At 37.7% G+C, this 22,500-nt stretch overlaps 3 protein-coding genes across 3 annotated transcripts in view; 2 read left to right on the plus strand and 1 right to left on the minus strand.

Moving 5' to 3' along the window:
• Window positions 1–9,018, plus strand: part of CCDC152 (coiled-coil domain containing 152) — a 36,812-nt gene extending 27,794 nt beyond the window's left edge. Inside the window, exons 7-9 of the mRNA XM_076007997.1 lie at window positions 6,125–6,252; window positions 8,035–8,118; window positions 8,811–9,018. Coding sequence (XP_075864112.1) covers window positions 6,125–6,252; window positions 8,035–8,118; window positions 8,811–8,933 — 335 coding nt within the window. The 3' untranslated portion in view covers window positions 8,934–9,018. The remainder of the gene's footprint in view (window positions 1–6,124; window positions 6,253–8,034; window positions 8,119–8,810) is intronic.
• On the plus strand, window positions 2,138–4,030 carry CCDC137 (coiled-coil domain containing 137). The gene is given in 4 exon segments (XM_076008356.1): window positions 2,138–2,145; window positions 2,989–3,160; window positions 3,162–3,617; window positions 3,809–4,030. Coding segments are annotated over 4 exon segments (858 nt in total).
• A 30-nt stretch (window positions 9,019–9,048) lies between the features above and the next one.
• SELENOP (selenoprotein P) lies at window positions 9,049–20,357 on the minus strand. Its single transcript, XM_012777767.3, has 5 exons — window positions 20,242–20,357; window positions 17,104–17,319; window positions 15,612–15,824; window positions 13,298–13,415; window positions 9,049–10,502 (listed from the first exon to the last, which is right to left on the minus strand). Exons 2-5 carry the CDS (start codon window positions 17,304–17,306, stop codon window positions 9,939–9,941), a joined length of 1,098 nt encoding a protein of 365 aa, XP_012633221.1. The 5' UTR covers window positions 17,307–17,319; window positions 20,242–20,357; the 3' UTR covers window positions 9,049–9,938.
• Between the last annotated feature and the right edge of the window lie 2,143 nt (window positions 20,358–22,500).

Raw genomic sequence — 22,500 nt, forward strand, 5'->3', positions numbered from 1 at the left:
AAGCCTCCTGTTCTTCTATTTCTGATTTGTTGTTGTTGTAGATATTATGTACAGTTGGCTGCATATCTATTAACTATCTCTACAACTGTCTGCAAATCAAGTCCCTTTGGCTGTTCTCTGAAATTCTTGGTCATTTGGTAATTGTTGCCTCTTGGCTTTTGGCAGTTAAGTGCCATCATCTGGCTTCTATTACTTTGTGTTGGAGAGGAAACTATTCCATGGATATTAATGAGCATAGCTCCATGACAACCTCTTCTACTATCAAGACTGGCTTGCAGGGGAGGGTGACTGCTGAACTTTTGGTGGTGCTGGTTTACCTCTCACCAGCACATTTCTAGTGGCCTTGGTTAATAATATCTTCTGGGCCCTCCTGAAGAACATAGTCCTTTGATGAGTTTTCTTGCCTCATATAGTATATCCGTTCCAACATGCCAACTTTCTACAGCCTTCTAATTCCTTTTTCTACTATCTGTCAGGGCAGCTCAGGCATTTTCATTTCACTCAGTGTAGGTCACTGCTTTCTCTAGAGGTCTAAGGCTACTCTAGCAGAGCATTTGCCCCATTTCCTGGGATCCTTGCTAGGGTATTATTTTCCCCATCCCCAAAAAAGTAGCCTCAAGTCAATGAATTCTTACTTACCCAGTCTTACTTTCTGTCTCCTTTGATCAGCAGCAAAGTCTATTCTCGGGGGTACACACATGGCTCTTACCAATACAACCCAGCTTATTCTTACAGATCCTTTGAGGTATAAGCACCTTCCTCCCTTATCAGCCCCAGCACTCCCCCAACCAGATTATACTGGACCTTACTCCTAGTTATTCACCTACCAGCCAAAAGAGGAGGTAAGAGTAGATTCTGAGATGAGCCTCTGTAGCATCTTTCAGCACAAGGGAAGTGCTAGCTCTTAGTAGAAAAGAATAGGCCATGTTTCTAAACTATGAGGGTTTAAGGAGATCTTTAGAGCCAGCATCCTCAAAGACATCCATCCAGATGTCCCCAGGGCCCCCGGGGGGCTTATTTCTTCAGGATCTCAGGTTTTCCCAACCAGGGTCCCAATTTTATCATAGTAAACCTGTTTTGGCTAAACATTTAAACATCTCTGGAGTTCTTCAACTCTATTTTCTGTTGCTCAGCTGTGTCTACTATTCTACTGTCAAAGGAAAGAGCATGTTCGTCAGCTATCAAAGAGTCTCTCTGGCTCTCATACTTGTTCTTTAAATCTTTAACTACTTGTGAACAGCCCTAGTTCTCATTATCCATCAGTAGGATGTCAATTTAATTTAGCAGTAACCAGACAACTTTACTGCCTTTGTGGCATTGTTTTCATCCATCTTTCAAATGTCTGAATTATCACACCTGCAAGGTGGTCCCCACCACTAAGACATTTCCCCAGATTACTTCTGGTCAAATCTGTAGTAATCAGAACCCCATTATATACTAGGAACTACAAGTATTCTACATACCACTAAGGATGGCTTTTTCAGTGCCCACAAAGTGGTAAGTGAGCTGATCTCAGAACCCCATTATACCTGTTTTCTTGTGCTAGTTCAGGTTCGTCAAGAAGGAAACACTAAGATGGGATTGGATTATTCAAGAGATTTATTGGGGAAAATGCTTATGAGAGGAAATAAGGAGGGGCTTAGAGAAGGCTGGGTGAGCTGTTAATCTACAATGCATGTCTATCCCTGTGAAGGATAGAGAAAGAAAGAAGGTTGGGTTAAAAAAAAAAAGTCAGACTATGGTGCAATTCTGAGAAAGTTTAGGCAAAACCAACAGAGAGTACTTGATCCAAATTTGTTTTTTTAGTTACTTTAAAATAACTAAAAGAGTGGAATTAGCATGTTCCTTACACAAAGAAATAATAAATGTCTGAGGTGATGGATACCTCAATCATCCTGATTTGATTAATTCACATTGTATGCCTGTATCAAAATATCACATGTACCCTATAAAGATATACAACTATTACATATCCATAATAATTAAAAAATAAACAAATTGACTGCAAAGTCACAAGGATTCTTTTTAAAGTGATGGAAAATTCAATTTCTTGATTGCAGTGTGGTTAGATTATGCATATGTTTGTCAAAACTCATCAAACTATATACTGCAAAAGGGATTTTGCTATATATGAGTTATGCCTCAGTAAATCTGACTTTAAAAATAAGCAAGCTCAGGCCGGGTGCGGTGGCTCACGCCTGTAATCCTAGTACTCTGGGAGGCCAAGGTGGGCAGATTGCTTGAGGTCAAGAGTTCGAAACCAGCCTGAGCAAGAGCGAGACCCCGTCTCTACTATCAAATAGAAAGAAATTAATTGGCCAACTAATATATATAGAAAAAATTAGCCGGGCATGATGGTGCATGCCTGTAGTCCCAGCTACTCGGGAGGCTGAGGCAGCAGAATTGCTTGAGCCCAGGAGTTTGAGGTTGCTGTGAGCTAGGCTGACGCCACCACACTTACTCTAGCCTGGGCAACAAAGCGAGACTCTGTCTCAAAAAAAAAATAATAATAATAATAAGCAAGCTCAATTATAAAACTTTTAAAAAGGAAATAAATATAGATTCAGCTATGATTCAGATAACGGTGTCATCAGATATGGAATTTATAATTCTCTGGTTAATATAATCAAGAAATAAAAGGACTTAATGGAGAATTCTGATGGAAAACTGAAAACTATAGTAAAGAAATATATAGAGCCAGGTGTGGTGGCTCATATCTATAATCCCACCCACTTGGAAAGTTGAAGTGAGAGAATAACTTGAGGCCAGGAGTTTGAGACCAGCCTGGACAACATGACCTCATCTTTAAAAAACAAGAAAAATTAGCTGGGCATAGTGGTGCATGCCTGTAGTCCCAGCTACTCAGGAGGCTGAGGCAAGAGGATCACCTGAGCCCAGAGTTCAAGGTTGCAGTGAGCTATGGCATGGTGTCATTAACAGGAATAAGAAAATAGAGAGGTGTTGAGAGATGGCGGGTGCTTGACACAGAGGGGTGGCTGCGGGGCCCGGGAGCCCAGGGCGACTGCATGGTGGCTGCGGCAGCAGGAGTTCCAGGGGGAGACAGTGCTTGGCTCCGCAGCCCGGGCAGCACAGCAAAGAAAAGAAGAAAGTGAATTGCAAGCCCCAAAACCAGGACGAACAGGAAATCCCTTACCGTCTCCGTCCGGGAGATCATGAGGAGCCGCCAGGAGATGAAAAACCCGATCAGTAACAAGAAGAGGAAGAAAGAGGCCCATTTGGCTTTCATAAAGACACTGGAGAAGGAAGCTAAGGGAGTAAAGCCAGACATCACCATCCCCAAGTTCAAGCAGAGGAAGTGGGAGTCTGACAGGGCCTATGTCCAGCTCATGGAGCAAGAGGCCCAGCACGTGCTGTTCCTCAGCAAGAACCAGGCCAACCGGCAGCCAAAGGCGCAGGTAGCTCCCAAGAAGGAGAAGTCTGAACAGAAGAAAGCGTTCCAAAAGCGGCAACTGGATAAAATCCGGCAGAGAAAGGAGGAAAAAGCAGCAGAAAGGCTGGAGCAGGAGCTGTTCCAAGATACTGTGAAGTTCGGTGAAGTTGCCCTACAGCCCCCAGAGCTGACCGCCAAGCCCAGGAGAAGCATAGCCGGGGACCAGGTAGGCCTGGGCTGGTGAGAAGGGAGTTGTTCAATTTGTTCCCCAGTGCTGCTGCCAGGAAGCAGGTGTCTTGGCCAGTATGTGCCCCGTCTGTGGCCGCGAGAGCACTATATCCTCGCTGGGCGTAGAGCTCCTGGATCATCAGGCCTTGCTCTTTCCTCGCCTGTGCCTCACTCTCCCCTCTTCCTCAGCCTGGCAAGAAATCGCTGATGCTGAGCATGCTTCTGAGCCTTGGCGGTGTGCCCCGGCCTGGGACCACCACGCTGCCGTGACAGCGGATCGTGGGGGAGGAGAGGGAGCGGGTTGTGCAGGCCTACAGAGCGCTAAAGAAGCAGAAGCAGCAGCAGCAGGGGCTGCAGCCAGCAGGGCCGCCCCACTTCACCTCTGGGAGGAAGCCAGAGACGCAGCTGTGAGGGGCCGGGCCACGCTCCTGGGATGGCGCTGGGGCCATCACATCTGCAGAGGTGGCAGGTCCTTTTCCTGGGACACATTCTCAATGCCAGAAGAAGTCTCCAGGTCTCTTCTCCCTTGTTTTCCCCCCAAAGTCTGCTCTTTCATGAGTGACCATCCATGGGCCCACGTCCTGCATGGGAGGGTGCTGCCCTGTGGACCCTACAGACAGGAGCCAGGACCTGGCTCCACTCACAGCATTGTTTGTTCATTTTGAAAGAAAAATCCAGGCTGAGAAACAACTCAGTTCCAATTTAGGGCTGACCCAATCCCATAATCTTGTCCCTAAACACCAATGAATGGTGGAGACTGCTTATTTAGGTCCCTTCCCCACCCATGGGTCTGTGCAGGGGACCATGAGAACAGGCCCGGTGCTCACCCCACCAAGGTTGTCTGGATGGACGTGAACATGGACGACAGCATTTACACCAATAGGGTGGGGCAGGTCATCCCCATGAGGCAGGCCTCAGGCAGGTCCAGAGCCTGAGCGGTCAGAGGGCAGGGCCTTGCCAGGTTCCTCTCTTGCCCCAGCCAAAGGGGAACACCGGGCCTCAGCCTCTCCAGGTGAGGGAGGAACATGAGGCAGTGGAGGCCGACTGTTCATCGGCTGCTGGGCCCCTGGCCACCGCCCTGCGAGTGTTCCGCCACTTGCGAACCTGGTCCCAGAGAGAGCTCAGGAAATGGTGTCTCAGCTGAGCAGCCCTGGAGAATATGAGAAGTGGTGGAGTGGTGTGTGATCTTTTTCTGTCCTTCCCCAACTTTGCATTTTCTAGAATGAAGTTTACTTTAAAATTAAAAAATTTAAATTGGGGAAGCTATACCCGTGGTCATTTCCTTGTGATGAAAGATTCTGCCACCTCATGGCATGCTGATGGGTGGCCCCAGCCTCTGCACCGGGATGGCAGGGGTGACAGTTGCCATCATAGTGGCCAGAACTCACTGCCAGGCCTCGTGCAGCATTGGGGGTGGGTAGGAACAGGAGAGGCCGTTGGGCAGCATTCCCACTTATTGCTTGATCCCAGTGGTCTGTGATGGCTTTAGATGTCCACTGACTGGATTAAGTCAGTCAGATTTTTTTTAATTTGAATTTTGATACTTTAGATTTTTATTTGTAAATGTTTTAAAAAGTATAAAATGTTATAATTATACCATAGTACAAGAAGCACAGCAGTCTTTCTTCTCGTCTGCTTGAAGGAAGGTCTTCACTTGGGTTGGTGAACACAGCATGAGTGTGGACTTGTGGGGTTGTGGCCTGTTATCCTCAGTGCTGATTGCCGGCCTGTAGAGTTCTTTACTAATAAGGAATCCCTAGTGTGTCCATCACCATTTGAATAGCTTGCAGGGGGTCTGTGATTTCTTCCATGCTATCTCAAAACCCAATCTAGCTTAAGTCTTGAAACTATTCTGGTCCTTACAGCTGTTTCTGGAGAAAAGGGAATGCTTACAGAAGAATTCTTTTGTTTATAAAGCATTCTTTCATTATCCATGTTACGTTTACAGGCTGTAAGTTTGTAGAGACTATAAATACGGTCAACAACTTTGGACCTACTTGGTACATCAGAGGCTCGATTTGTTGTTTTCAATAAAATAGCCAACAAACAAACAAACAAAAAAAGAAAATAGAGAGAAGAGGAAATTTGATGAAGCCTAGTGACATATGTGAACATGACAGAAGCCTAATCATATGGAATAGTATAGCAGGGGCTTGATGTAGCTCTAGAGTCATCCATAAGTTTGGGGCTTTACACGTGGGAACCCAGGCTTTGTGCCCTCTTTAACCACTGAATCACCTATTTATTTTCTAGGTTATTGATGTTTAAGAGTACAAATGAGTTTACTTATTCAAAAGCATTTGATGAGTGACCTTTGTGTTTCAAACATTATGCCATGGTCTTGTCAAAAATATATAAAAGGTCTACCCTACACATAATTTCTAAAATATTTTTATCAATAAAATTTACTTTCTTGTGAACTATTTAAAGTACTAAAGAAATATAGGCTTATAATATTTTTGAAATGTTAAATTAATGAATTTTATTTATTTTTATTTTATTCAGTTGAATTAAATGAAGAAAAGCACAAAGAACTAATCAAGAAAAAGGAAATGGAAATTTCAGAGTTAAATGCAAAATTAAGAACCCAAGAAAAGGAAAAACAAAGTGAAATAATAAAGCTACAGCTAGAGGTAGGTTTAAGAATATGCTAAACTTGAGGACATATCCCATAGTCTAAACTGTTCTTTGATTATTTTTCATCACAGTGAGATAAATTTCAGGACTAGAAACAATCCTGTGAGAGGGCTTCATACATATTCATTCTCTATCAAATGCAATGCTCAAACTCCACGTAACTGTCAGCTAAACTGCCTTTCAGCACTTGGCCTGAAGGTGGAACTCTTCAGTTGTTCAAAAGGTCCTGGTTTCCAGAGAGGGTGTTATTTCCTCTGAGCCATGGGGACAGATAACTCAGGGATGACTCAGATCTATGCAGGCTTCGTAAGACTACCATTCCAGCATAGGAAGAGGGTTTCTAATCTTTAACATTAGTCTCTCTGCAACAGAAATTGTGGAACCCTGGTAAACCAACCAGAAATCCCTTTTGCTTTATTTGGATAAAAAGAGACAAATTTCTCCATAATAAATTTCTAGAAATATATATATTCCAGGGCCAAACAAACCAAATTCTTTAAAAAAAAATTAAAGGAACTTTAAACAGGGCATCTCAAAGGCAAAGGGCTCTAGCTCTTTTCTCTGAATCCTTTCAAGTAGGTTATTTAACCAGATGTCAGAATCCCAAAGATAATCATATTTTAACAAAACATTCATTCTTTAAATTTTTTTCTAGGTTCTAACCCATCTCCCTTTGATTTATGCTTCCATTGCTTCTCCCTACCCCCCAACTCTCATTTTGTTTTTAATGGTATAAGAATTCACAGGTCTTAGTTAAGATAATTTACTATTCATTTTCCTGAAACTTTGGTATCCTGGGGTGCTTGGTGAAGTACCATATGTAATCACTGTGTAGAAAGGGAACTGATGTTGACTTTAAAGGCTCTTTGCTGCTGCCATCTGGTCAAGTGTACCCACAAACCACAGAGGGCTAAATGGCCAACTGAAATTAATAGTTCATGTTTTAAGATCTACCACCAACTTCTAATCCACTATTTGGGAATTTTCATTTTGTTTGCCATCTTGGCTCTGTCACTGGTCTAGCCAGACTCTATTATTTGACTGGTATACAGAATTCCTTGTTATTTGTCTCCCTTGTACCTACCCTTTTCTCTCCTCCAACTAGAACACAATCTCACAGAATTTATTCTTAGTCCTCAGAGAGGCTACACTAAACTAAATCTGAAGGGAAGAATTGCAATGGAATATTGTGCAAAAAAAGAAAAAAAATTGGCCTGTAAGAATGACTTATGAGAAATTTTTTAACCTAATCAGTTTAATTCAAACCAGCAGGAGTTCAAACTAAGACAAAATCTTAGTAAAATTTTGTGTGCCTTCAGAAATCTCTACAGAAGAATATGTAAGTTTTTCTCCCATAACTGTTGAGTACACTATATATTCTTTACAATACATTCATGGTAATGTGAAAATATTTTTATCTATCTTTAAGTTAAATTACATTCTCAACACTGGCTGCATGATAAATCACCTGATGTTTTGAGAAAAAGATGATGCCAGACACACCCTAGAATCTCTAAGATAGTACCTAGGCATTTGGTACTTTTAAAAAGCTCCCCAGGTAATTTTAACATGCAAGCAGGGTTAATGGTGTGTATTCTTGCTCTTTCTTAAAAAATTGTTTCTTAAAGATTTTTCTATCATCTGTTATATAAGAAATACACTTCAATTACAGATATGTCAAATGATTTCATGGATGTTTTATTTTATTTATATTTATAAAACAATTGTTTCTAATTGTTTAACTAGTCTCAATAACTTTCTTTTTAAACTTGGTTCAGTTTGATGCCAAACTAGCAAAAGTTCAGATTAAATCAAAATCATATCCGGATTCTACTGCTTTGCCACAAAGTATCTACAGAAGGGTATGTGAGTTTTTATCCCATGACTATTGCTTAAGAAAATACATTTTCTTAGTGTGTTTCTATAAAAATTATCTAATATTAATTAACAATATATTTAACAGGGGTGTTTTTTTTCATTCTTATACCAGTTTTACCCATTAAGTCCCACAAAACTGAAATTATAAACCTTTCAAAATAACGTCTCTCTGGCCGGGCACAGTGGCTCACCCCTGTAATCCTAGCACTCTGGGAGGCCGAGGCGGGAGGATTGCTCAAGGCCAGGAGTTTGAAACCAGCCTGAGCAAGAGCAAGACCCTGTCTCTACTAAAAAAATAGAAAGAAATTAATTGGCCAACAACAACAACAACAAAATATATATATATATATATATATATATATATATATATATATATATATATAAAGTTAGCCAGGCATGGTGGCACATGCCTGTAGTCCCAGCTACTCGGGAGGCTGAGGCAGAACGATTGCTTGAGCCCAGGAGTTTGAGGTTGCTGTGAGCTAGGCTGATGCCACGGCACTCTAGCCAGGGCAACAGAGTGAGACTCTGCCTTAATAAATAAATAAATAAATAAAGTCTCTCTTTAAATACCAACTTATACCAGAAATGCATTTTTTGTTGTCATTTTGTTGTTTCTTGTACAAAATTATATTATTTCTTCATTGCAATAACAAATATTTTCTGCTTTATTTAGAAGCTTCAACATTTTCAAGAAGAAAAAAACAAGGAGATTGCAATTCTTCGTAATACCATTCGCGATTTAGAGCAGCGCCTGTCTACTGGCAAAGATTCTCACTTTAAGCGAAGACGGTTTTGAGCATAGCAGTAAATTCATTAGTTGCTACTTAATTTCTTTAAAAGCAATTGAAAAAATTCACTTCTATTTTCAATATAAGCATACCAACTAAATAATAACACACAAAAACTACAGCTTTGAACTTTTTAAAATTGAGTTTATTTAGACAAATCCATACCTTAGCCACTTATGTGCTATATTCTTAATAGTATTAGCCATAAAGGAGTTCAGGTTTATAGGGTTTAGTTTACCTATTAAACCATCATTGACTATGGAAATACTTTCTAAGCACTCTAGAGACAAACAACATTCTTTTAACCTTTCCTTTATATCTTTCAAGATAGCCACTCAAATTTTAGAAGAGTGAGATACAATGTTAAAGAAAGAAAACAAGATAAAAGGTTTTATTCATATGTGATAGTAAAAATCAATATGAGTCTTAGATATAGAAAAAGATAAATGAGTATTTAAAATGTAGTCATATGTGCTTTTTAGCAAAATATTCATGTGTTAAGTATTTCTGGATTTTAAAATACCTTTCCTTAAAAGTTAAATCAGTCAAAAATGTGAGATTAAAAAGACAAAGATAATGTTGTTTTGAGAGCTAAGTAAAGAAAAATATGGAAAGCATGTCTTTGTTGTTCTTCTTCCATTCTAAATTGCTAAGTATCCAACAAAAACCCCTAGGTCATAGTTTATGTTTTTGTTCTCATTAATGCAAGTAGAATGCTGGAAAAAGAAAAAAAAAGACATACTAACCACAGGCTGCAATCACCTTTCAGTTGCCCCACAATAAATATATGATTTGGGTTAAAATTTCTATGATATAAAATTTAGAATTTGGGAGCTACTTCAGTAGATTTCTCCATGTTTGTACAAATCCAGTTTCTGGTTTTGGTTCACTAATTAGATAGTTTGTAAAAATGCTAGAAATGAAATTGTGTCTAGACTGACTTGGGGAATATATCCTACTTTAAATATTTAGTTTGAAGGTCATTGTCACTTTTTTCCCTTAATAGTTCAGCTTCAATTGGCACTGGCTTCTGGGGGCATGAGATGCTGACTTATTTGTCAGGCAGCTGGAGGCAAACGTCATTGACAAGATTCAATGACTTTCTCCTCTGCCAAAAGTCCCTGTCAGCTACATAAAGATGGGAGGTTTTCTTTACACTGTCAGGTGATTGCGGACCCTGCTTTTTCAAATATCAGATGTCGACAATGTCAGCATCAGCTACTAGGAGCCGACTCTGAATCTTTGGGCAACTTGCAGAGTAATTGATTTTTACATCTCTTTTGTCAGAGCTTCTTGTGTGCAAGTTGTAAACCTTCACTGCCTGGCATATCTCAGCTGTCAGAGTGACCCTGCCTGTGTTGACCCTTGTGCTTATGGTGGTGATGAAGGTCTAGAGGGGCATGAGTAGGAGCATCTGGTGCCTCTGGTTGCTGATTCTCTGAATGCTCACTGCTCCCAAGATGCCGATGCCCATGTTTGTGATGGTGCCTGTGGTGGTGATGGGGCTTCGGAGCTTCAGTTGTTTTTTCCACAGTAGCCAAAGATACATTTTTACAGAAGTCTTCACTTTCGAGAGTCTGGAACAAATTTACAAATCACTTATCAACAAATTTATAGATTTAGCAGGAATGCATGAAAAAGGATTCATGTAGCTAACACTTATGAAATTTCAACTACTTAATTAGGATAGAGCTGGCTATGATTTTTTTTTAAAATCCTATTAATGAGTTAAGAGTCTGACATTGGTCACAACACCTACACTTTTTATTAAAGGCATAAAGAGGCCGGGCACGGTGGCTCATGCCTGTAATCCTAGCACTCTGGGAAGCCAAGGCGGGCGGATTGCTCAAGGTTAGGAGTATGAAACCAGCCTGAGCAAGAGCGAGACCCAGTATCTACTATAAATACAAAGAAATTAATTGGCCAACTAATATATAGAGAAAAATTAGCTAGGCATGGTGGTACATGCCTGTAGTCCCAGCTACTCAGGAGGCTGAGGCAGTAGGATTGCTTGAGCCCAGGAGATTGAGGTTGGTGTGAGCTAGATTGACTCCACGGCACTCACTCTAGCCTGAGCAACAAAGTGAGACTTTGTCTCAAAAAAAAAAAAAAAAGAAAAGAAAAGAAAAGAAAAAGCTTAAAGAGAAAGTCAAACCACTGTACTTATACCTGCAGAAACAAAATGAAGTAAACTGGCTAAAACAACTTAGGTTGTGGTAAAGTTGATCAAATTATAAAATCAGTTGACCTCTGTGGAATCTTTCCTCCCTGTGTCAACAATGCATCTAAACTAATACTAATTTCCCTCTGATAATTCAAAAATGCCGATAAACTCTGCTCAAATTTGGTGGTTTTTCATACTTCAACCTATGCCAGGATATGTTGTGAATTTCAATCAAAGTTTTGCTAATGTGTCACAACTATAGTGCTGCCAGGTGAAAGTAGCAAATTACCGCCCATTTCCCATTGACCATAATATTCCATGCCACGTGATCCTAGTTCTTTAACTTACTGAAAGTCTTTTATTGTTTTGTGGTACCTATAAATCACAGACTCAAAGCCTACAAATATAGCAACATAATGTTAAACCTCAACTTAAAGTTGACTTGTAAATAAAATTACAAAATCAAGTTAGATAATGAGTGAGATGTGCACCATCTGGGGGATGGTCATGATGGAGACTCAGACTTGTGGGGGGAGGGGGGGAAATGGGCATTTATTGAAACCTTAAAATCTGTACCCCCATAATATGCCGAAATAAAAAAAAATCAAGTTAGAATCCAAAGACTTTCTAAGTGATATGGTTTGATGTTTTAAAGATTTTAAAAGGTTATAAATTCCATTGGATTTTAGCGTACAACTACTGAGTGGTTCATTTTTTTATTATTTCTGAATTACTTCTAAATTCAAAAGTATTATTATAATCATAAATAATTTGATAAATGTTTAAAATATACTGTGTAATGTTTGAAGTATTCAATTATTAAACACAAATAGCTGTAGCAGTCTAATTTCAAAAACTACAATATTTTGTTGATTCTATGGTACACATTTTCTTACATTTTAGTATCTCTAAAATTAGAATGTATCCTACTGGTATTTTCGCACTGTATCCTATTTTAATTGGTAATATTTTTTTCTTAATAGTACATAAATAATATGTCATATAATTGATGGCATCTAGGAGACAAGAAATAGAAAAACTCTAATTTGATTTGGCATATCAGATACCTATCAGCTCAGTATCTCATCTGTAATTCTTATTTACAGGTGGTTCATAAATTTTAAGCATATTATGGGAATTTTTTCTGCCTTTCTTCAATATAACTAGGTATATTTATATCTATTGAGCATTTGCACAAATGAAAAATAAAGAAATAGTCCCAAAATATGAGGAATCAATATAGTTAGCATTTATTGAGTGCTTAGTATAGGTTAAACATTGAGTTAATACTTTCCTTGCATTAGCTCAGTTTTCACATCTTTATAAGCAGTAAAATAACCCTCATAGATTATTATGAAGATTAAAATGTGAAAAATTACATAAATAATGTAATTAACCTGATATGCTCTTTAACAACTAAATAAATTAATGAAATGATTTGTAAAAATTTGAGGTGACTTTCTTAAAAGCTGGAAAAAATCTGGAGAAGGTACAGCTCACAGATAAAATTTAGAATTGTTTTTAAACCTGAGTTCAAATTTTGACAATCTGCCCTTATCAAGGAAACATTGTTTCAAATTATTTTCCTTTTCAATATGAAGGAAAACAAGCATAGTTAATACAAATCAAAATCAATTATTTGAGTATCTTTTTTGTTAAAAAAAGATTTAAATATACTGCTTCTTAGAAATATCAGTAATAAGTAGAAAACATTTCATTTTGAAGTAAATGTAGTAATTCAGACTACAGAATCCTATTATAAGGACTTCAGTGAAAGTCTAATAGTCTTGCACCCTTGATTAATTAAGTAGTTTTCTGGCCCCAACTCCATTTCATCTAATGCCATGGATAAGCTTTGCTATCACTGTGTTCTTGTGTGAACATGTTCAGGTAACTATAATAATATTGTTTTATGTGTTGACTAAATTCTTTGCGCACTTATGCAACATTATTTGGTGGTAATTGAAATATGGGATCTATGCTGATTTTTATTGTCTAACCCTTCTAGATAAAGGCAGCAATATGGATCTCAAAAATATATTTTAAAGTATATATTATATAACAGGAGATGTGTGTAATTATAAAAATTATTGTTGTTAGCATACCAACAAAAACATTGATTACTAATTTATTATGAAACACTAACTTATTTAGATAGCTCTTAAAAGATTTCCTCTTTCTCTCAGGAAAAATAATTGAGAAAAATACCGTGAGAGAGCAGTTTCCACATTTCTTTTCACAGTAAGTGATCTTAATGGCGTCTTCTACATATGGGAAAGTTAGGAAGGAATAAGGCAAACCAAGATGATATACAAGACGGCCACATCTAAAAAACAAGAGAAAAAATATAATGAATGTCATTACAATCTTTTCTGTATCATGATTGTACTTAAACATAGTGTGAGGTAGCTATTGTAGGTTTAATGGCGTTATAACTAAGATCCTCTCATACTTTCAGTAAATTTCATTCAATGGGATCTACAAATGAGCTCCCAAGCCTCTGCATACCAGGTCATGTCATAGCAAGACTACAGGGAGCCTTAAGACTAGCATTTTGAAATGTTATAGATTATGTCACTACATAATATAAAAAATGTGTAGTATAGTCATTGTGATGTGGTCAAATTCAATTTTGTAATTGACTTAGAAATTCTACCAGAGCCCAAACTGCTGACTTAATAAATTAGACTTTGCAAATCACATGAACTTTTCATAACTGCTAAGGCAGCACAAATTCAACACAGCAAGAAAACATAGCATAACAAAAAGATCTCAAAGCCCTTGACCAGTAGCCCATTTATTTAAATACATATCTAAGGCAACAAAAATTTCAGCACAATAAAAGAACTGGAATTATAACATTTGGCATTCTCAGAAATAGTGGGTTTGAAATGTTCTTCTTGCTCACATTTTACCCAGTATATATTGTTTTATATGAAACCATAGGGTAATAATTCACAACTGAAGAAATTAGAAGTTTAGAAGCCTAAAAGAATGAAATGTGACATTAAAAAATAGTAATATAAGACCAAGTAGGGCTTGGGCCTAGGCAGAGTCTGGCTCACCTGACTATGAAGAGCCAAAAGAAAAAAAACACAAACAATGTTTATAAAAGCAGATAATGCATGCATTGAGGTTCCTTCAAAATATGAATGTTTTATTTGTTCATGGAATCAAAAGCAGATTCATGCAGATCATGCTTAAATGATTAACACACTACAGATCAGAAATTCAGGTAGCCTTAAAATTATTAATTAGATTAGACATAAGCAAATGTGGTCTGCAAAATGTGACTATTCAGCTGCAAACTACTTAGGTTAGAATTGTGCATGATATACAAATTGATTCTTCTTTTAATTTAAACAGTATACCAATTTATAGAGGAAAAAATACATAATCAATTTTCTTCATTTCCCTACTGGAATGCTGAACTCTTCTGCATGCCTTACAAAAAGGCAGGCAAAAGTCATTTCAAAGACTTTTAAGAAAGTCATTTCAAAAATTGTAAAACCAAGCCCTTTAATGGGTTTATTTTGAAACTGAGTATTTGGTAAAAAGCAAAGGCAAATGTCTTATTTCAAACCACTTCCTATTAAATATAAAGCAGGAAGGAATCAAGTGAGGAAATTGGTGCAAAAATCTAGAGAAGAGGCAATGGTGAAGTAAACTGAGATAATGATTATGGAAATAAGGTAAATATACCAAGGATTTAAAATCCAATTAGGTGATTGACTGAGGATGGAAGGTGTGATGGAAGGAGTCGGTAATACATGCCTGTCACACAGTTTTATAAATGGTAGATGATGGCAAGGCCACTACCACACGATGATTTTTGTGATGTCTTGCAACATAGTAGATGATGGGGTGGGAAGCACTAAGGATTATAAGGATTATATGCCCTATTGCTTGGCTGCATCTGCCCCTGAGGGTTGTTTTATATAACTCACACAAAGGTTAAAGTATAAGCAGGTTTTAGGAAAAGATAATCAGTTCAGATTTGATTAATTGAATTTAAGATGTTTGTGAATATATCTATGACGTATATATATTGGTCTGGAGTTTAGTCATTGTGTTTGAGCTTTGTATATGTATTTGAGATCATCAGTATATACATTGTAATTGTAATCAAGGAATAGATGAGATTGCTCAGGTAGAATAAATATGCAGGAAACCTAAATAGACCTGAATAACACAAACAGGTACAAAATAAACACAGGAAGAATATGGGAAGAAGAATAAGAAGGAGGAGGAGGAGGGAGGGTAGGAGAAGGAAGAGAAGAAAGAGGAGGGATGTGGGGAAAACCCACAGAATATAAGTGTCATAGCAATCAAAAGATGAGAGTATTCCAAAAAGTAAGGAGCAGTTTTTCATTTCTAAAAGTTAAAGAGAGATTATATGAGATGAGGACTAAAATGCATCATTGTATTTAACAATAAAGAAGACTGCTATGTGTGGTAGAAAAAATAAATAAATAGATACAAAGCAGGTATCTTTTAATTTGGGGGGAGTATGTGTACACACCTGTCATATATGAGGAAGTCATCTTTGTTTCCATTTAAAAGAGTCCAGACATCAGTTTGGTGTTCTTCTTGTTGATAAACAGGAATATGTTCTGAGACTTTATTCTTAAGATGTATATAGTTTAATCGAGAAGAGATTCCTTGATGATTAACCACTACATAGGAAATATTAGAATATCCTTCTTTCTCCAGTTTTACTCGCAGGTCTTCCAATCTAAAATATTTGGGAAAAAAATACAAAAGGTGAATAATCTCATTAAATTTGATTAGTACTTTCTTCCTTCTTATTCTATATTTTTCTACATGAAAGTCTTCCTTCTTACTACTTTTGACTGACCCATACTTGTTCTTTATATTATAAAAGACTCTGAAACTTTTGAAGACTCCATCTCACAGATAGTATAGATTCAATGAACCGCAGATAAAAAATATTCAGAAAAAAATGTATGGTTCTGTCAGTACTGAATAGGTAGACATTTTTCTTGTCATTGTTCCCTAAATAATACAGTATAACAACTAATAACATAGCATTTACATTGTATTAGGTATTATAAGTAATCTAGGGTTGATTTAAAATATATGGTAGGATGTGCATAGATTATATGCAAATACAATGACTTTTTATATAAGGGACTTGAGCATCCATGGATTTTTTTTTTTTTTGACAAAGTCTCGCTCTGTGGCCCAGGCTAGAGTGCCGTGGTGTCAGCCTAACTCACAGCAACCTCAAACTCCTGGGCTCACTCAATCCTCCTGCCTCAGCCTCCCGAGTAGCTGGAACTACAGGCATGTGCCACCATGTCCAGCTAATTTTTTCTATATATTTTTAGTTGACCAATTAATTTCTTTCTATTTTTAGTGGGCATGGGGTCTCACTTTTGCTCAGGCTGGCTTCGAACTCCTGACCTTGAGCAATCCTCCTGCCTTGGCCTCCCAGAGTGCTAGGATTACAGGCGTGAGGCGTCCATGGATTTTTGTATATGAGGGGCATCCTATAACCAAATCCTCCATAGTCACTGGGGAACAACTGTACAGAGAATTCTACCCAATGGATTTGAGGTGACTAACCCAACAAATATTTTTAATATATATTTTTTAAATGACCCAAGACATCTGATAGCAAGTCTAGTGTCCTTTCTACATTGGCAAAACAGTCTTCTCTGCTTCTTATATTGAAATAACTGATCTATTTGCAGCATTACATTTTAGAACATTTTCATTACACAAGTAATACATATTGAGTAGGAAGTTATAATGTATAGGTCCACAAAAAGAAAAAATTTTCATAACCCCAGGAAAACCACTGTGAACATTTTGGTGTATTTCCTCCCAGTTTTTCTCTTCTGATATGTTTTATGCAAACACTTATAGCTTTTCCAAAAATATGGTTTAATATATTGTTTCCATTTTTATTTTATTTTATGTACATTCATGTGTTTGTATTTAATAGCTTTCCTTTTAAGTTATCCTAAACCACAGAAAGACAATCTTACCTAGATGCCTGCAAAATACACAGGTATCAGCTAGCTTGAAGAAGAGCAACCACAGTCACTGAACCAGAGGAGTTCAGCATTGGATCTTGATCTCCTATGTTCCAGGCTGGGGGTTGTTTACATAAGGAGCTTTCGCCCTGGCTCTCTGTTCCTCCCATGGGGAGGAGACAGAGAGCCAGGGCAAGCCCTAGGCTTCTCCACATTTCTGGGGTTGTCCTGTAAAAGAGAAAACCTGTCAGTCTTCTTCATAGATAACTTCACAGCCATTAACTATGAATTTCTAAAAATTCAGCAGGTGTAATTCTACTTCCTATATAAATACCTAGACCATGGATTCTGTCTCCATGCTTTTTGGCTCATTACCATGGGCCTCCCTGCACTAAATCTTCCATAAAGGGGAAGGTAGAGGAGTTGTCAAAGCATCTCTTAACTATCTGGCTTAGCAAGATATTCGGTAACATGCTATGGAGATTTGACTATCCAGGCGGCCAAGCACTTCTCTAGGAGAAAATATATGTTTAGAAAAATGTTCAGACTGTAGCTCATATAACCAAGTTACATTCTGCAAGCACAACCTGACTTTTATTTGAGACACACCAAATTCTAACTGCTCTTTCTGTCCTCTACTAATCTTAGGAAGAAAAGGCTAAGTAGGGGATTCTGCACAGAAATGAAAAGAGCACACATAGAAAGAGAACCCAGGAAGAAAGAAGGTGGCAGTGAGGACAGTATAGCAGGGTGAATGTGGCTTGTGTTGGGGCGTTAGCTCTTCAGGTTCAAACCTTCTATATTTATAAATTTCTTGAATATAGCTCCCTTTGGTTTCTCTTATGCATTAAAATTTAGCTCTACATTAATATTAAAGGATTTGAATCTCTTCAGATATAAAGCAGCCCGCTGTAATGTTTCTACCACACCCAAGATAAATATGCCCAAAGAGAAAAAAATCTGAGCAAGAAGAAATTTCACAAATCACTGCCCCCTGTACCATGTAAGACTCACTGAAATCTACACTCAGCTAGTCTATTTATTGGCTACCAGTAATTGCAGGAAATTCCTGTGACTAGACAGCACATTCTTGGATTAAAAGATGCTTCCTCTGAGCAGGGAAGTTAAATGTTAAATACCTGACCAGAAATATTCCCAAAACTAAGGCTATCTCTCTCAGCAAAGAAAAATCCACACAGGTAATTCAGGCTCATTTTGATAGAAGAGTCTGTGGAGAGAGATCAGAACAAAATCCAAAACTAGGAAGTCATCACATTTTCTGGCACTGGATTGAGGCTAAAAAAAAAAAAAAAAAAAAAAAAAGGCTTTTTTGGGGGTCAGGGGAGTGTGGTTGGAGTTGGGGTAAGAAAAGCTAAAAAATCAAATTGATCTAGGCTCTAATGCACTGGTAGATGTAGATAGAATTCTTTAAAACCTGATTACCTTTCACATTATTAACATTTCAAACTTTTTATCATATAGGAATATCTTGATAAGAGCTGAACTAAAGGAAGAGAGAATAATAGAACAGTGAGAGAATAGGAAGGAAACAGAGGCTAAATTTAATCAAATGACTTGTTAAGACCAACCCAATTACTTATTTGAATATTTTTAAAATTCTAATATGTAAAGAAAGAAGAGAGCATGTTTGGACTAAATCTAAGAACTTTCTTTAGGATGGCATGTACAATGATAATACAATTATCCTTATTACAACTACCATTTATTGAACATTTGTAGAATAATATGCAGGTGTCACTAAGCACTTTTATTACCATTTCAATTAACCCTTAAAATAACTAGGTGACCATTATCCCCTTTTGCAGTTGAGAATACTATGGTTATGAGCTTAGGTATCTTGTCTGCAATCACAAAGAGAGTAATTCAGTCACAAAAGAGACTAATACAAACTAGTTCTGTCAAACACAAAATATGACCTCTTCGTTATTATAAGTTTTTAGATAGGTCACCTTGTAATAGCAGCCAGTTTTTTTGTTTATGACCAAGAGAATATCAGAATAATTCAAGTTGTTGTATTTCTTAGTAGAATGGTTAGATTTTCCTTATTTTCTAGAGCACAAATTTAGTATAGAACCTTCACATAAATTCAGTACATGGTACCCTCACTTTGCCATAGAGCACACAGTTCCAAGTAGCTAAATGGTGAATATAAATGAAAAGACTATTTCACTTATTTCCCTCATTTAGATTTTTGATGAAAAAAATAAGCCATTGGCAGAGGGTAATGGATTACAGAGTTCACGTTCAAATTTTCCTCTGTCATAGTCAATAGACTGTTCAGTTTTGTTTTTTCAAATCATTTTTACATAATAAACCTTTGATTATAATATTAGCTGTCTGACAGCTATATAAAAATTAATAAGGATAAATAACAAAATCGGATTTACTGGAAGCTGATCCAGTAACAATTGGAAAGTAGTTGTTTTCAGTTACAAAACCTATATTTTTTGGCCACATACATTTATTTTAAATTCCTCATTAAAAAGCAGGATATGTAGAAACTTTCTCTATCCTCTACCTCTGAACTTCAGTTTGGCCTCATTCACCTGAAATCTCTCATTCTCCACTTAAACTGAAAAACTTTGCATTTAATCACAGATCACCTGATTGTGACATGGGTCTTAACTCTTTCTGACTGACCATTTCTGCACTGTGAACTGAACCTGCTCTCTCCCACCCCCAACTTTTTTTTCCTGAAGCTGCTCACAATATCCCTGGACATTTCTACAGCACTGTAGAATGCGTATATTTCAGTCTCTGTTCTTCAAATCCATGCAACTGTTTTTTTTCAGTTTCACTCTGCATTTCAGTGGGAAATGTTTTAATTTGAACATATAATATTGCCTATGTAATATCACAACCTCTTACAGAGTGAAAGTTTTGGATTTTTGAGATTCCTCTGCTCTCAGCTGGGCAGAAAGAACGAACTGTCAGATATGTCCACTGGGAACTTCACCACCACACCCAAATTCAGACTCTTGTTCTTTTTCTTTTTTATTATTTTTATTTCTTTTACCCACCTTTTTCTAAATCTATTCTAAGGAAGAAACATTTGATCAGACTCAAAAACAAAATATTTACCCAACTTTAAGAGAATCAACTATCAGAAAACACAAAGTTCCTACTTACACAGCCCTTCCCACGGGCCTGCTTCCTTTCTCTTTGCTTCTCTGTGGCAGCTCCACAAGCCACAGCCAGAAACTCTGATATTTATAGGCCTGTTGTTTACCTCACCCCTCAGCTATAGGACAAAGTTCAACGCTCACTCTTGCAGTAACCTTGCAAAGAGCAAATCCCTGAACTGATTATTGTCATTCACTTAAAAGAAAACAGCAAGTGCTGCCATGCATAAAGTAAGGAAAAGTTTATGGACAATTACTAATTTGTTCATTATCCTTCTTAGTCACCCCGTTATCTGAGACTTAATGGTACAGTCGGGGGCGGGAAGAAGGGCCAAGGGTAAGAAAGCCTCCAAGCCCGTTCTTTTCCAAACTAGAATAGGGGAAAATCATTTGCTGAGCCAGCAAGTTATGCTGCTGCTTTACAAAAAAGAAAAACCTTTTTTTTTTTTTTTTGCTTTGCTGTGATAAGGTGCTAGCCTAATCCACACCATTTGAGCTTTGTCGAAAACTTCAACTGCTATTTCAAATTATTCTAGTGTGCTGCTGTTACAGAACTATGTGGATTGTTTTCTTTGTTTAAAACTTGAATTGGTGTGGGATCTCACAGGACTACTGTTTTTTCTTTTTCGTTTAAGGAAAAGAAATAAGAAAATAGGCCTCTTATCTGAGGGAAACCAGGCCTCAATTTTGTCACAGAAGTCCTATGCCCTGAAAGACCTAAAAAATTGTTTAAGATCTAATGTAAAATCTTTACAAATATATGTACCATACAAGTAAAATTTAGTGGTAGTAATCGGACATAGGGAAGAGAAATTTCAAAATGTACAAATAGGATACAAAGTTCCTATTATTTCAGAAAGAAGTAAAGTTTTTTAGTAATCCTTGCAAGTTGCCAAGTTCATGGTGGGTGAAGTAAGGAGCAATGTTAAGTGCTCTCATCCCTGAATAGTGGTGGTTTTCCAGGAAGCTTTGATTTTACTATCAATGCATTTTGTCCATACAGGCCTCTATGGATTGCTATGTACTGGATACTTTTGTTTTGGGTGCAGAAAATACAAAAAGGCTCAGATGTTATCCTTCCCATGAAACTTCATATCAAAATAGAAAGAAGGTTGCCATTTGGCTGGGCGTGGTGGCTCACGCTCATAATCCTAGCACTCTAGGAGGCTGAGGCAGGTGGATCATTTGAGCTCAGGAGTCCAAGACCAGCCAGAGCAAGAGCGAGACCCCATCTCTACTAAAAATAGAAAGAAATTAGCTGGACAATTAAAAATACATAGAAAATATTATTCGGGCATGGTGGCACATGCCTGTAGTCCCAGCTACTTGGGAGGCTGAGGCAGGAGGATTGCTTGAGCCCAGGAGTTTGAGGTTCCTGTGAGCTAGGTTGATGCCATGGCACTCTAGCCGGGCAAGCGAGACTTTGTCTCAAAAAAAAAAAAAAAAAATACAAAGTTGTCATTTGAAAGTCAAATTCTGTTTACTTACACTAAGCGGTAGGTATAGTCATTTTGGGTCCCAGATCCCTTTGAGACTCTAATTAAAATAATTTCTCCCCAGAAAAAATACACATATACATACTTACTTTTTAAAAGAATCTCATAAAAAATATTTGTACAGAGCAGATAGTCTCCCCTGTAGTTCATTTATTTGGCAAATTTAAATAGTCACGTTGGTCTATCTGCAGCAGGAAAGCAATCATTTCATTATCTCCTCCTTTCTTCACATGTGGCTTAGCAGGTGCCTCCTGCGCCAAAAGGATTCCTTCCAGATGTGCAACTGGCTCCAAAGGAAAGTACCAAGGATTTTGTGTTTTCAGGCCAGTGCATTTCTAAAGTCCCCTGGTGGCAAAAGGAGAAGATGAGGGGGAGGGGGGGTTGAAATGTTCACAGTGAATTCATTCTTATAGCCGCTTCTGTGCTGGGCAACCTGGGACCAGTCAGCATTTTCAAGAAAGCAGAATTTTCAAGCAAACATTCATTGGGTATTATATCAAATTACATCAAATCAAATAAATGTTTGTTGGGTGCTTATGCTAGGCACAATGCTAAATTTTGCAACTACAGAGATTAAAAAATAAAAGCAAAAAATCTGTATCCCTTGTTCTTAAGGGCTTCAAAATCTAATAAGGTAAACAGACAAGTAAGCTGAGAAAACAGACTATAAGGTGACTTCATATCATATCAACTGTGGTCTAGGTTGTCTGTCTAGGTTGTCTGTAAGTACAAAGTTCTTTTGGAAATTGGAAATGAAAAAGGAGCATTGA

Source organism: Microcebus murinus, chromosome 11 (genome assembly GCF_040939455.1).
Source record: "Microcebus murinus isolate Inina chromosome 11, M.murinus_Inina_mat1.0, whole genome shotgun sequence".
NCBI lineage: Eukaryota > Metazoa > Chordata > Mammalia > Primates > Cheirogaleidae > Microcebus > Microcebus murinus.